General features: G+C 56.3%; 1 protein-coding gene across 1 annotated transcript; it reads left to right on the forward strand.

Annotated features, from left to right (window-relative positions):
- The first annotated feature begins 362 nt into the window (after positions 1–362).
- On the forward strand, positions 363–5,287 carry PLPBP (pyridoxal phosphate binding protein). Its single transcript, XM_074563429.1, has 8 exons — positions 363–517; positions 992–1,099; positions 1,315–1,350; positions 1,942–2,017; positions 2,196–2,330; positions 2,532–2,674; positions 3,324–3,422; positions 3,613–5,287. The coding sequence occupies exons 1-8, from the start codon at positions 422–424 to the stop codon at positions 3,748–3,750; spliced, it is 831 nt and encodes a 276-aa protein (XP_074419530.1). The 5' UTR covers positions 363–421; the 3' UTR covers positions 3,751–5,287.
- The last annotated feature ends 6,053 nt before the right edge of the window (positions 5,288–11,340 follow it).

Genomic DNA, 11,340 nt, shown 5'->3' on the forward strand with positions numbered 1-11,340 from the left:
GGGTGTGGCTTTTCTTGTCCTCGCCCGTTGAACCGACAAGGCTTCTGGGTTTTCTCTCCAGTCGTGAGGGCCCAGGGTTTCTGGAGATGCCGTCCTCGCAGCCCACCAAAGACAGGCAGCCCCAGCCAGGCCCCGCAGTCCAGCCTTTCCCCTCAGGAGCTCGCGGAGGCCGGCGGCCGGCCCCAAGCGAGCGGGGGCGGCCCCGAGCCCGGCGGCCGGGCCTGCGCTCTGCCCTCCGCGCCGCCGCCATGGCGCCCGCCGACCTTCCCATCATGGCGCCGCCGCCCCCTGTTCCCCGCCCCCCCTCTGCCATTGGTCGGCCGTGCGCGGCGGAGTGTTCCCATTGGCCGGCGGGGAGGAGTGACGCGCGCGCACGCCTGTGTGTGTGTGGCGGAAGTGAGGGCGGCGGGGCCGGCCGGGGATGTGGAGAGCCGGCATGGCCGCCGGGGACGGGCTTGGCCCGGCGCTGCGGGCCGTCACCGAGCAGGTGCAGCAGGCGGCGGCGAGGAGGCCGCAGGTGAGGCGCGGCGGTGCCGGGGTCGCGGCGGAGGGGCCGGGGTCGCGGCGGGAGGGAGGGAGCCCTTACCCCGTCGGGGTAGGCCCGCTCGCCTTGGCGGCAGGTCCTCCGTCACCATAGAGACGGGCCCCGCATCGTGAGGGCAAGTCCTCCGTCACCATGGAGACAGCCCCCTCATCACCACAGAGACGGGCCCACCGTGGAGGTGGGTGCCCGTTTCCCCCAGCAAAGAATCCAGGACCCTGTCATTGTCCTTAGAGATAGGCCTCCCCCAGTAGAGCCAGCCCCCCCCATAGGGACGGGCTCCCCATCACCGTGGAGGCCTCCCTCACCCCCTCCCATGGCAGCCCCAGGCTGTGGGGTGACCTGCGGTGGGGCAGGGGGCCGAAGCTGGACGCTACAGGACACTGGGGAGAGCGTGGGGCAGGTTGGAGCCTCCCCCGGGCGTCCCCCTCACCCTCAGTATTTCTGCAGGGGCTCCCAGCCGTGCAGCCGCGGCTGGTGGCCGTCAGCAAGACGAAGCCAGCAGAGATGGTGATCGACGCCTACAGCCACGGGCAGCGCAGCTTTGGGGAGAACTATGTGAGTTGGCTGGGTCCCATGGGGCTGCGAGTTGGCCCCTGCGCCGAAGGCAGGTGCTGGGCAGCCCAGTGCATGGGGAGCTGGGCTTGGTTATAGCTTCATGCTCCTGGGCCTGTATTTGGGGCACATGTTGGTCCCAGGTTCGAAGAGACTGTTCTTATGGTGCTGGTACGTTTGGCATGGTTTTAACAAGAGATTGTCTTCAATTCTCTTAGGTTCAAGAGTTGCTAGAAAAGGCGTCAGACTCCAGAGTAAGTATGCAGTTCCTTATATATTCTCCCTCCCTGTATGGCTGTGTCCTGAGAGCTGTTCGGCAAAAGACCTGTTTTTCATTAGGGATTTGGTGGTGAAGGCTGTTTGATCCTTGTCATTTCGGATAAATGGTGGAGTTATTCTTAGCTCGTTGCCTCTGCCCCCGTCCCCCTCGTTGCCTTGCTGGCTCCAGAGGATTCTGTGAACACGTGGGCCTTAGTCATAAAGTATTTGTCTGAACAATGCTTTACCTCTTGTGCTTTCTGCTGTGGGAGATGCACAGTCCTCATTTAAAAAAAATGGTAACACTCAGTTTGGGTAAAATCTCATTTTGTGACTGTTCAGTTACAAAAGAGCTTTGCCTGCCTTATTCACTGAGTAATGCTCTGCAGCCACAGCCCTGTTCCTCTCCAGACTGTGAAGCAATCTCAGTACACACCACGAGCACTGCCCGAGCTGTGTCTTTCAGGGTAAACAACAAGAGAAGATTGGGCGTCTGGTATTTTGTTTGTGGGCAAACCAAGACTTAAATACTGTGCGGGGTAAGAGGGAATTGTCATTCAAGCGTGACTGTTCCTCTCTGCTTTCAGATTCTGTCCTCTTGTCCGGAGATTAAGTGGCATTTTATTGGCCATCTGCAGAAAAGTAACGTCAACAAGTTGATCGGTAAACCCTATTTAATTTTATGTGCAGTGACCCTGTGGGCAATAGTCTTCCAACATTCAAATAATAACAACCTCGTGTACATGAACTCACCAGTGCCTGTCTCTGTGAGCGAGCCGAGCTGTAGGTACAAAAATTTCTGTGCCGGCAGAGCTGCCCTCAGCCTGTGTTTTCTCCCCAGCTGTCCCGAACCTGTTCATGTTGGAAACGGTGGATTCTGTGAAACTGGCAGACAGAGTCAACAGCTCGTGGCAGAAAAAAGGGTCATCTCAGAAGCTGAAGGTCATGGTGCAAGTTAACACGAGTGGAGAAGACAGTAAGTGTTTTTTTCTGATGTTATGCAGGTTTGTCCCGCTGACTTGAATGAAAGAACCTGAATGGCGTGGTTTTCAGGTTTGTGCTTTTAAAGAGTTTCTCTAAGCTAAGAAGAAACTTCCTCATCTGTTGGCTTCTGCCTGGCTGTGGGGAGGGGAGGTCTCTGGCAGAGCTTGGCACAAATCTCCCCACTTCTTGCCAGGTAAGCATGGCCTTCCTCCTGGAGACACCACGGCTGCTGTGGAGCATGTCATCAACAAGTGTCCGAGCCTGGAATTTGTGGGGCTGATGACGATCGGCAGCATCGGGCATGACCTTAGCAAGGGGCCAAACCCTGACTTCCAGGTAAGATTTTCTAGGAGAAACATGAACTGTTGGCTGGCTTCTCGTTACAGTCTGTTGTCTGTCCCAGCCAAACCAGCACACAGTCAAGCTGTAAGTCTGACTGTAGATTGTCAATAGAAAGACCTTGTTCAGAGTAGCACAGGTCTCTGAAGTGTCAGTGTCAGTGCAGGTGTTAGGCTCATTTCTGCAGCAGCCAGTGCCCAGGTGTATTTGGTCCCGTCCCTTCTCTGAAGCTGTAGCCAGGACATCAGCAGGGGCACCTTGTGCAGCAACTGCTGTCCGGGATCCTCTGGGCCAGCTTTCAGATGAGGTTTCAGCCTTCCTTTGCGCACTGTCTGCACAGGGCAGCATCAGGCAGAGGAACTAGGTCAGCGTTCCTCGTCTGTCATGCTGGTGGCATAATTGGATGTCTTCAGGAGATGCGTAGACTTGTAAGTACGCGTGTTGTCAGTAACGTAGCCTGTAATGGGAAATCTCCAGGCGTTATTACAGCGCTGCAGAGCAAGCTTCAGTAGGAAGAGTGGGAATTGCACATTCTGTGGGAAGGAGACTTCAAAGAAAGGCAGAAATCATGATCTGTGAAACCCTGAAACTGAGCTGGCGTGGCTGTCAGATGTGCGATCCTCTCTTCTTTCCTCCTCCCTTCTAGATGCTGTTATCTTTGCGGCAGGAAGTGTGTGAAAAGCTGAATCTCCCCATTGAGAAGGTGGAGCTGAGCATGGGCATGTCCACAGACTTCCAGCACGCGGTAAGTCGTGCGCTCCTGGTGCTGGGATAGAGTTCTGGGGATGAAAACGGACCCTAGCTGTAGCTGCGGGTGGCGGGTACGTGGGGAACTGTCCTTCTGTGACACGGGGAGCGTCGAGGTTGGTACGGACCGTGTTGGCAGGTGTGGGTGGCAGCCCGGCCCTGAACTCCTCCCTTCTGTCTCTTTGTAGATAGAGGTTGGATCCACAAACGTCAGGATTGGAAGCACCATTTTTGGAGAGCGAGATTACTCCAACAAAGCAGTTGGTGGCAAGGCCCCTGCTGAAACTAAAGGCGAAACGGAGACCTTGACAGTGCAGGGTCATTAGGTGGAAAAAAAAGCGGCCTCGACAGAGGACAGATGATGGGAGACCTCACTATGCATTCTTACCTCCCTCCGTGTCGGCACCCGATCGTGATGGTGAGAGGGAATTCCTCCTAACAGAACAAAGGCCAGAAATGCCTCATAATTTATTGTGATTATAGAGTACCCATAGAAACTGGAAATGTTTATAACCAACAAATGATAAGAAAATTTATGGTTGAAAGTGACTGTGGTATATTGGCTCCTTCAGGGTCATTAAGGACAGTGACTTTTGGATTATTAGGTTGAACAAACTAAATATTTGTCAGGATGGAGTTGCTAATGAGCAAGATGTATCTGCAGCAGTGGTGGTGATTATGTTTTCACTGAGGACTAAATTCTTCATTAAATAAGTTATAATCTTGCCAGAGACCTATAAATGTTTCCCCAAATAAAAGTTTTGCACGCGATCACTGCTGAGGGGATGCTTACGTAGAAACTGTGATAGAGACACACTGTGACACTGGAGAGACTGTGTCCACTTAAAAAGAGGACGAATAACAAGCACACGAAGCTGGATAAGGAGCACAGTCGCCAGCATGAGTTCATGGCCTAACGGTTTGGATGCAGATCACAAGGGTGGGAGTGTCTTTTTGGCTGAAGTTTGTCCTTTTCAGGCTGACACTGTTCATTTTCCCCGTTGGTTCCATGTCTGCTCAGATCTTCTGGGGTGTTTTCAACCTTCCCCTTCTGTGAAGTGTTGTTGGGAGTTATATTCATTCTGCATAGTAATTCTTGACGCTGTAAGTTCTTTTTGGGGCTTTTCTGCAAGGTCCCCGCTCGACCATCAGCTTGCTGTTGCTTCCCAAGGCAAGTCACTTGACCGTTTGGTGCTTTCACCGTCCCGCCCACATCTGTATGAGGATTATAATACGTGCTTGTCTCACAGGGCAGCAGTGAGGTTTGCTAGAGGCCCTTTGGGAAAAGTACTCTGGAAAATAAGGTGTTACTGTTCCGCTGTGTTCTAGGTTTCCTGAAAAAAAATCCTGTCGCCACTGACAGAGCTTCTAGGCGATGTCTTAATATCTTAAGCGCTGGTCTAGCCTTCACTTCTCCTGGAAGAGGGAAAGGACTCTTGCCCTGCAGTAGCTGTTTGATTCAGGTGTGAGCAGAAGCTCCGGTGTTACGGCATGTGCTGTTTGGCCAATGACAAGTCTCTTGTAACCTGTGTTACAACTGCATTTTTGGGCTTTTGTGTGCTGCTAGGAGGAGGCGGCAGCGGTTGCCAGCGGAAACATCCCTCCCAGGCTTTTCTCTGTGTGCGTGTGGTTAAATCTAGCTGTTGGTTTTACTCTCTGACTATAAATGCTGAATGTAAATGAAAAGAGTCAACTCTAACACCAACCTGTCATAGCTACATGGTTTAGAAGCAACATGCAGTCTGAGCTGCCCTGCGCGGCCTGCACCATGTGGTGTTTCATAGTCTATTAATAAAAAGTGGTGAATTTTAATACCATCTGTGCCAACTATAAAGCTATTAAAGATGTTATTTTTATGTTCCAGTGTTGTGAATAAATGCCCTGAGTTGTCGTTGGAGCTATTTCCCAAACCCGGAGCTGCTGTTGAGCGAGACGTGCTTGTCTCGGGAGGGAGGGAGGAGGGTGGTTTGAAAAACAGCTGAAACGGAGCTGGCAAAGAAAGTGACGCTTTCTTTGATCAGAAAGGGAAAAAAAATAGCTGCCGAGGTGGGCGAGATGTCAGACGGCATGAGCTGTTTCTGGAGAAGCCCTCTGGGTGGCACTGCTCCCCAGGCCCGGGGCAGCGCTCCTGGGCCACCGGAGGAGAGACACCAGCTCCTCGGCCGCTGTCGGGCAGGTACGGATCAACAATGAGTCTCAAAAATAACTATTTATTTCCCAGCTGGTGGTTGAAGTGAATCCCTTCCTCTTCCATCTCTCTCTTGCCAGAACTTCGGCGCTGCGCACTGACCACAGATCCTCCTGTTTGCAAATTTCACAATGGTAAAAGCCTTTCGTTTATTTTGCCGAGCAAACTCAGGACACCTGTTCTATCTGAATTTGATTCCAACGTGCAAAGACAGCCCGTGGCCCCGCAGTGTTTGTCTGCTACTTGTAAAATGTTGGCTGGAGCAAACCAGGAATGAAAGTGATGGGCTACCTGAGCTTACAGAGCTAGCCCAGCCCTGGAGCAGGCGGTTCTGAGCCGGGGGGTGATCGGGGACCCCCTGCTCTGCTCACCCCTCGCTGACGCCCCTTTCCCACCAGCCCGCGGCTCCAGAACCGGCTGCGCTGCTGCAGTTCTTTCTGATCGAGCACAGAGCAGCGGGGCGGGTGTACACTGAGAATTGTCTTGCGCCGTGGCTCACGTCCCCTCTTGCTTTTCCTCTCTCAGGCATTTTGTGCTTATTTCCTGAGTTGAAATTGGACGCTAGCCAAGCTTAATGAGGTTAGTAAATGGTGTCAGCTGGGAGGTGGGCGTGCAGGGGTGGCTGTGGGGTAGGACAAGGCTTGTCCTGGCTTCCGTGCGCTCTGGAACAGTTGTATTTAAGCAGCAGACTGGCTCACGAAAGCGTGCGGTCTGGTTTTCTGACCTGCCGGTGTACTGCCTGCTAAAACATTTAGGGCTCCGTTGGCTTTGGTGGCGGCCTCCTACGTGAGACCGTGCTGGAGCTGTGTGTCTCAGTGGCTTTGGAGAGCTGCGGGGCTGGGGATGCTCTCGGCTGTGGGACACCTCTCATCTCCAGCCAAGCAGTGTCCGGGCCATGCAGGTGGCTGCGGGGAGCAGTTTGGAGGGCAGTTTGGGTGCTGTGCCTCAACGGCAGCGCCAGCTGCAGCAGCCGGGGTTGGGCTGTGACAAGGCGCTGGAGAGGAGAAAGGAGCAGCGTGAGCTTCTGCTCCCTTGCTCTGCAGCTGTTTCTCTCGCCCGTCCTGCTTCCAACTGGCTTCTTTTCTTCTGGCCGTGTCATGCCTGAGAGCTTTCCCATGCTCCTCCTGCGACTGAGCCTCCCCGAAGCCGGTGCTGGGGGCAGTGCCCACTGGCACCTTCCCTTCCTCCTGGAGGTGCCCACCTCCATCCCGAGGGTGCGGAGCCACGGTGTTGGTGACGCTGGACACCTGCCCGGGGGGAGCAGGGTGCAGACCACCCACTCCTTCAGTGGAGGTCACCCGGCAGATGGGAACTGTTGGTCACTGGAGTGGAGCCAACGAGCCGGAGATGAAAGGCGCCCTGGCCTCTTAATGAACCACTCCCCGCTCGGGCACCTCGGCCCCCTGCAACACAAGCTTTATTTACATCTATTAAAAGCGCTTGGCCGGTTTATTGAAGCAGCAGTGCTCCCGCTCCCCGCTCCTTGGGGCGATGTCACTGTCAATATTTGCCTGGGAGGAATGCGGCCAGCAGACGAAGGCGGCTTGTTTTGCGGCCAGAGGGACGACTCCACCCTCGTGACTTGCAGCCCTTGCTGATGGCCGGTGGCGCAGGCGCCATCACCTCCTGTGGCAAAGGCACGGCCTCGGGTTCCCCAGCTGCCCCCTGAGGTGACCCGTGTTTCCATGCTGTCCCCTGGAGGACGGCTGGCCAGACTGGCCCCCCTGAGCCATGCCGGCATGCAGAGCAGAACTTCACATGCGTCATGGAGGGAAAAACTCTTCCCAGGGCTTGGGGAGCACCTGTGGGCAGACTTGGCTGCCTCTGAAGGAATAAAACTGTCAATTTTGCTGGATGGGGTGATGTGCTGCTGCTTCGGAAGTGATTGTCCCCCCGTACACAGCACTGGTGAGGTTCCACCTCGAGTGCTGTGTCCAGTTTTGGGCCCCTCATGACAAGAAAGACCTTGAGGTGCTGGAGCGTGTCCAGAGAAGGGACACGGAGCTGGTGAGGGGTCTGGAGCACAGAGAGAAGGGTCTGGAGAACTGTGGAGCAGCTGAGGGAGCCGGGTATGTTCAGCCTGGAGAAGAGGAGGCTGAGGGGAGACCTTCTCACTCTCCACAACTCCCTGAAAGGAGGGGGCAGCCAGGGGGGGTCGGGCTCTTCTCCCAAGGAACAGGCGATGGGACAAGAGGGAATGGCCTCAAGTTGTGCCAGGAGAGGTTTAGGATGGGTATTAGGAGACATTTCTTCTCTAAAAGGGTTGTCAAGCACTGGAATGGGCTGCCCAGGGCAGTGGCGCAGTCGCCATCCCGGAGGGTGTCCGACAGACGGGCAGACGTGGTGCTGAGGGACATGGGTTAGTGATAATGTGGCAGTGTTGGGTTTACTGGTTTGGTCTTGATGATCTTAAAGGTCTTTTCCAACCTAAAGGATGCTATGATTCCATGATTCTCCTTTCCTGGCTCCTGGAGAGATGGGCTGGCCACCTGAGGCCATCCTCATCCTCAGGGAAGCTCCGGTGCTGGAGCAGCAGCCCCTCCTGTGAGAGGCACTTTGTGAAGCTGCTGAGTCCAGGCATCGTTCCCTCCCCTTCCTCCACAAAGCCAGGCTTGGCTTATTTTTTTATCAGATAATATCCTTTGTGTTGGGAAGTGTCTGGAGCCGAGCGTGGCCTCCCTGCCAAATCGATGTGCAGGGAGTTGGTGGGTCCGAGCCCAGAGGGACTGAAGGGACACGAAAGCATCTTGGTAGCACTGGGTGCCGTAGCCAGGCTTGGTCCCGGTGCCCGGCACCCTGTCGCCTGTGGGCAGGTGCAGGCTGCTCGGCTTCCATGAGAAAATCAAGATATTTGGGTCACAGAATCACAGAATGGCCGGGGTGGGAAGGGACCTCTGGAGATCATCTGGTCCAAACCCTGCCAGCGCAGGGTCACCCAGAGCAGGTGGCACAGGGACGCCTCCAGGCGGGTTTGGGATGTCTCCAGAGACGGAGACTCCCCCACCTCTCTGGGCAGCCTGTGCCAGGGCTCTGCCACCCTCACAGCAAAGAAGTTCCTCCTCGTCTTGAGATGGAACTTCCCACGGTCAAGTTTGTGCCCGTTACCCCTTGTCCTGTCGCTGGGCACCACTGAGAAGAGCCTGGCCCCGTCCTCCTGACACCCCCCTTGAAGTATTGATCAGCGTTGATAAGATCCCCCCTCAGTCGGCTTTTTTCCAGGCTGAAGAGCCCCAAATCCCTCAGCCTTTCCCCATCAGAGAGATGTTCCAGTCCCCTCATCCTCTTGGTGGCCCTTTGCTGTCCCCTCCCCAGCAGTTCCCCGTCCCTCTTGGCTCAGTTCCCTGCCCTGTTCCGGGGATGCTGCGGGCAGGTGAGAGTGGGGGGCGGCTGGGAGCAGCTCGCCCCCGAGCCCGCTGCAACCCTTCAAAGTGGGAAGAGTGTTTATTTCTGGGATATCGGGTTTCCGGCAGGAAGGCCGGCAACTGCCAAGGTTTTTATTGGATCCCAGTGAAAGGAATTTAGAGAGTCCTGCGCCGCTTGTCTTTCCCTGTGCCCTGCCGTGGTTACGGAGCGGTTTTACCTTTGAACGGGAGCGAGGGGCAGGGGGATTTGGCACCTGGCACCGGCACAGCCGTGGCCGTGGGGTTTCAGACAGGTTGCCTTGTTGTCTCCTGGGCAGGAGGCACCAGGAGGGGTCGGGGCTGGAAAAGCTCGGAGCGGGGCTTGGAAGTAGTTGAAAGAACCTGAACTCCGCCGGGCTCAAAGCGTGTGGGAAGTGTTGCTTGAGCCCCTCTCCTCGCAGCGGGGCTGGGGCCAGGTATTTCCCATTTGTTACTAACTTGGACAAGGTTTTGACTGTTCTTGGAGGTAATTTTATAGGAGATTGAGATTCTGAAGACCACGCACAGTGGCTTGATTGCTTCAATGTGTCGTGGAGACAACTCCAGAGCTCGGATTGCCCTTGGATGCTGCCGGCACAGACCAACATCCTCCAGGGCCTGAGATCCAGGCCAAGCCCCGTTCCTCTCCGCACATGGGCAGCTCTTGGGGTTTCCCAGGGCCCTTCTGTCCTGGTTGTGGAGCCGCTGCCCCGAGGAAGGGGAAGGAGAGGGGCAGGGACTGCGGTTTGGATCGGGGTCAGCCCCGTGTGTCTTGCTCCCAGCTCTCGTGCTGAAGGGCACGGCGGTGAGCGGCGCTGCACGGCGGCTCCCGGGGTCCTTGCAAGCGCTGGGCTGCTTGGAGTTATTAATTTAGGGCTCGATCCAGCGAAGGGAAGTGGCTGAGCCCTGTGCCCCGCGGCGTTCGGGGATTCCCCTATTTGGCGCAGGGTTTGCTGTGCTGCGGGTGCCTGGTGCCTTAATCGGACGCCAGACGAGCAGCCCCCTCTCCCTGTCGGTGGGGACAGCCGGGGAGAGCAGCGAGCTCCAGCCCGCAGGCTCGTCTTCTCCAGAAGGAGGAGGGGAGACCCCTCTTGCTTTCCGCGGTGTTTAAAGCGGGAGGCAGAGCTCACCGGCTGGGGTTTTGGGGAGGTTTTCGTGTGGCGCAGCCGCTCGCAGGATCTCTGAGCGGATCTATCTCACAGGATACTGGACACGAGCGATTTCCTGTTGCTCGTCCAGCTTCAGCGGCAGGATCTGGGACCAGCATCCTGCGGCGCTGAGCGCGGGAGGGGAATTCCTGCCGTAGAAATTTTGCTCAGCGGAAAAAAGGGGAGGAAAAAAAAAAAAGGAGGGGGGAAAAAAGAAGCAGGGAAGATGTGGGTACACTGTTGATTGTTGTTTTTTTACTGGCAAGATGATGTTGGTCTCCTGTTGTTCTCCAGGGCTCTGGGGTCTGACAGCTGACCCCCTGGGGGAGGTCTGTGGGGGGTGCGACTGGTCATGAAGAGCCCTTGGGGCCACGGTCCTTGTCCCTGCCCAGCGGGAGGCAGCGAGGGCGCGGGCAGGGGAGAGCTGGAGAGACGAGGCCGCTGCTGGGGAAGTGTCTAACGAGCCGCGCGGGCCCCTGCGCTGCTTATGTTCCCAAACCAAAGCGCATGTGGGAACAGCTTGGGAGTGTGTGCTGATGAGTATCTCCTCCTTCCGACGCCCACCGCCGCAGCAAGATGTATTTATTTGGAGAAAGGAGTCAATTTCTTTTCCCCTCCAGGAACTATTGGTCCTGGAGAGAAACCGCATTCCCAGCACTGTCTCTTGTCCTCCTTCCATGACCCTCTTCCTCCGCTGCCTGGCGCGGGGTCCTGGAGACTTCATTGCTGGCTTTTGTTCCCGTTTGATTTGAAGCCGCAGCGAGCCGTGGCCTCGGAGAAGCCAAGCCCCAGGGGGAGAAAGGGCCGGGGGCAGCGCGAGAGGCAGCGGGGACGTGGGAGGGGGGAACGGGAAGGAAAATATTGAACTTAGCATGAAAAGCAGTGAAGCAAACAGGGAAGGCAAGAAGGGAGGAGTGTTAACTGCGGGGCGGAGGCCAGGAGGGGACAGAGCAGCGCGACCGTGGAGTCAACTGTGTGAGTTTGTGCAGGGCGTTCCTCCATGGCGAGGGGTCCCAGGGTCTTGGCAGGCAGTGGGGGGCCACAGAGACCCCCGCGCAGGAGGGCTGGTGGGGCCATGTGTGTGCCACCACCCTGTCACAGCACCCTGTGCTTGTCACAGCTGGGATGACACAGTGAGGCGTCGCATCATGGCCCATATGGACCACGTGTGCTCCGGACCATGCAGGGCTCTGTTCTGCC

Source organism: Larus michahellis, chromosome 20, assembly GCF_964199755.1.
Source record: "Larus michahellis chromosome 20, bLarMic1.1, whole genome shotgun sequence".
NCBI classification, from domain to species: Eukaryota; Metazoa; Chordata; class Aves; order Charadriiformes; family Laridae; genus Larus; species Larus michahellis.